General features: G+C 58.2%; 1 protein-coding gene across 1 annotated transcript in view; it reads right to left on the bottom strand.

Moving 5' to 3' along the window:
• The window catches only part of GJA4 (gap junction protein alpha 4), an 8,896-nt gene extending 7,411 nt beyond the window's left edge, over positions 1 to 1,485 (bottom strand). The window contains exon 1 of the mRNA XM_017736147.1: positions 3 to 1,485. Within this exon, the coding sequence (XP_017591636.1) occupies positions 3 to 940 (938 nt within the window). The 5' untranslated portion in view covers positions 941 to 1,485. The remainder of the gene's footprint in view (positions 1 to 2) is intronic.
• Between the last annotated feature and the right edge of the window lie 21 nt (positions 1,486 to 1,506).

Below are 1,506 nucleotides of genomic sequence, written 5' to 3'. Positions count from 1 at the left end.
CGTGGGGGTCCGACAGGGGCCTGCCACTGGCCAGGGCCAGGTTCTCCTCATTGCGGTAGTTGGCCCAGTTCTGCTCGCTGGAGAGCTTGTAGGTCAGGTAGGAGGGTGCGTGGCTCTCGGCCATGGGCAGGAAGGGGTAGTGCTTGGGTGCGTAGGGACTCGAGACCATGTCATCCACAAAGGTGCCCTGGCTCGGTCCAGCTGGCCCCGACGCCTTCTTGATGTTGCTAAGCAGGTTCTTGCAGCAGAGGTGGAAGAGCTCCAGGAGGTTCAGGGTTAAGGAGATCAGGCCCATCACCAGCATGAAGATGATGAAGATGCTCTTCTCAGTGGGGCGGGAAATGAAGCAGTCCACCTGGTGGGGGCAGGGGTCCCTCTTGCACACATAGCGGGGCACCATGGAGAAGCCATACAGGTACCACTGGCCCACGAGGAAACCGGCCTCAAAGATGCTCTTGCAGATCACGCTGATGATGTACGTCCACATCAGCGCCCCTCGGATCTTGAGCCGCCCACTCTCTGTCATGTAGATCTTGGATATCTTCTTCTCCACGTCTGCCAGGGCCTGCTCGATCTTTGGGTCCTTGCTGTGGTTAGCCCGAAGCTCACTCTCCTGCTTCTTCAGCTTCTCCTCCTTCCGGGAGAGATAGACAACGTGGCCCAGGTAAATCAGGGTCGGAGTGCTGACAAAGAGGAACTGGAGCACCCAGTAGCGGATGTGGGAGATGGGGAAGGCTTTGTCATAGCAGACATTGGTGCAGCCCGGCTGCTTGGTGTTACACACGAAATCCGACTGCTCGTCCCCCCACACAGACTCCCCGGCCAAGCCCAGGATGAGGATCCGGAAGATGAAGAGCACAGTGAGCCAGATCTTCCCGATCACGGTCGAGTGCTCCTGGACTTGGTCCAGCAGTTTTTGCAGGAAATCCCAGTCACTCATCTTCTAGGAACCCTTTGCCTCTGCCAGCAGAGAGAAGAGAGCAGCCACATCAATTCCCTGTTTCCATGCTGGGGAGAACAGGGCAGATGTGACCAACTAAACCCCGTGCTTTCTCAGGATATAGCTGCTCTGAAGAGTGTCCCAGCAAACCCACCAAGGACCATCCCACTTCTGAGGGAGGGAGGGTTCCAGGTAGCATTTAGGAGCCCCAGAAGGCTCCTCCTACACTGCCTTGCCCTGTGCAGGAACATGGGGCTAAGAGAGAAGAAGCATCACAGGGATTCTCCCCTCCCAGCAGCGCCCACAGCTCGTGGCTGTCCTGGCTGCTCCGGGGAGAGCCCACAACCAGGGGCTGTTTTGGGGCTTCCCAGGGAGCTCAGGGTCACAGCACCTGGAGAGGAGGCACGCTGGGGGCTCACAAATTTCCCAAAAAGCAGAGAGCAGGATGGTCCAGAGGGGAAGCACAACCCCTTGGGGTACAGCTGCCACCCCGATGCCTATTCAGGGCTCACTCCAAACTGAACGGATAGCCCCCCCACCAGCTCTCTTGCTGCAGATAGACCCCA

This window comes from Corvus brachyrhynchos, unplaced genomic scaffold (assembly GCF_000691975.1).
Source record: "Corvus brachyrhynchos isolate BGI_N302 unplaced genomic scaffold, ASM69197v1 scaffold65, whole genome shotgun sequence".
Lineage (NCBI taxonomy): Eukaryota > Metazoa > Chordata > Aves > Passeriformes > Corvidae > Corvus > Corvus brachyrhynchos.
This window is presented reverse-complemented; position numbering and strand designations above follow the sequence as displayed.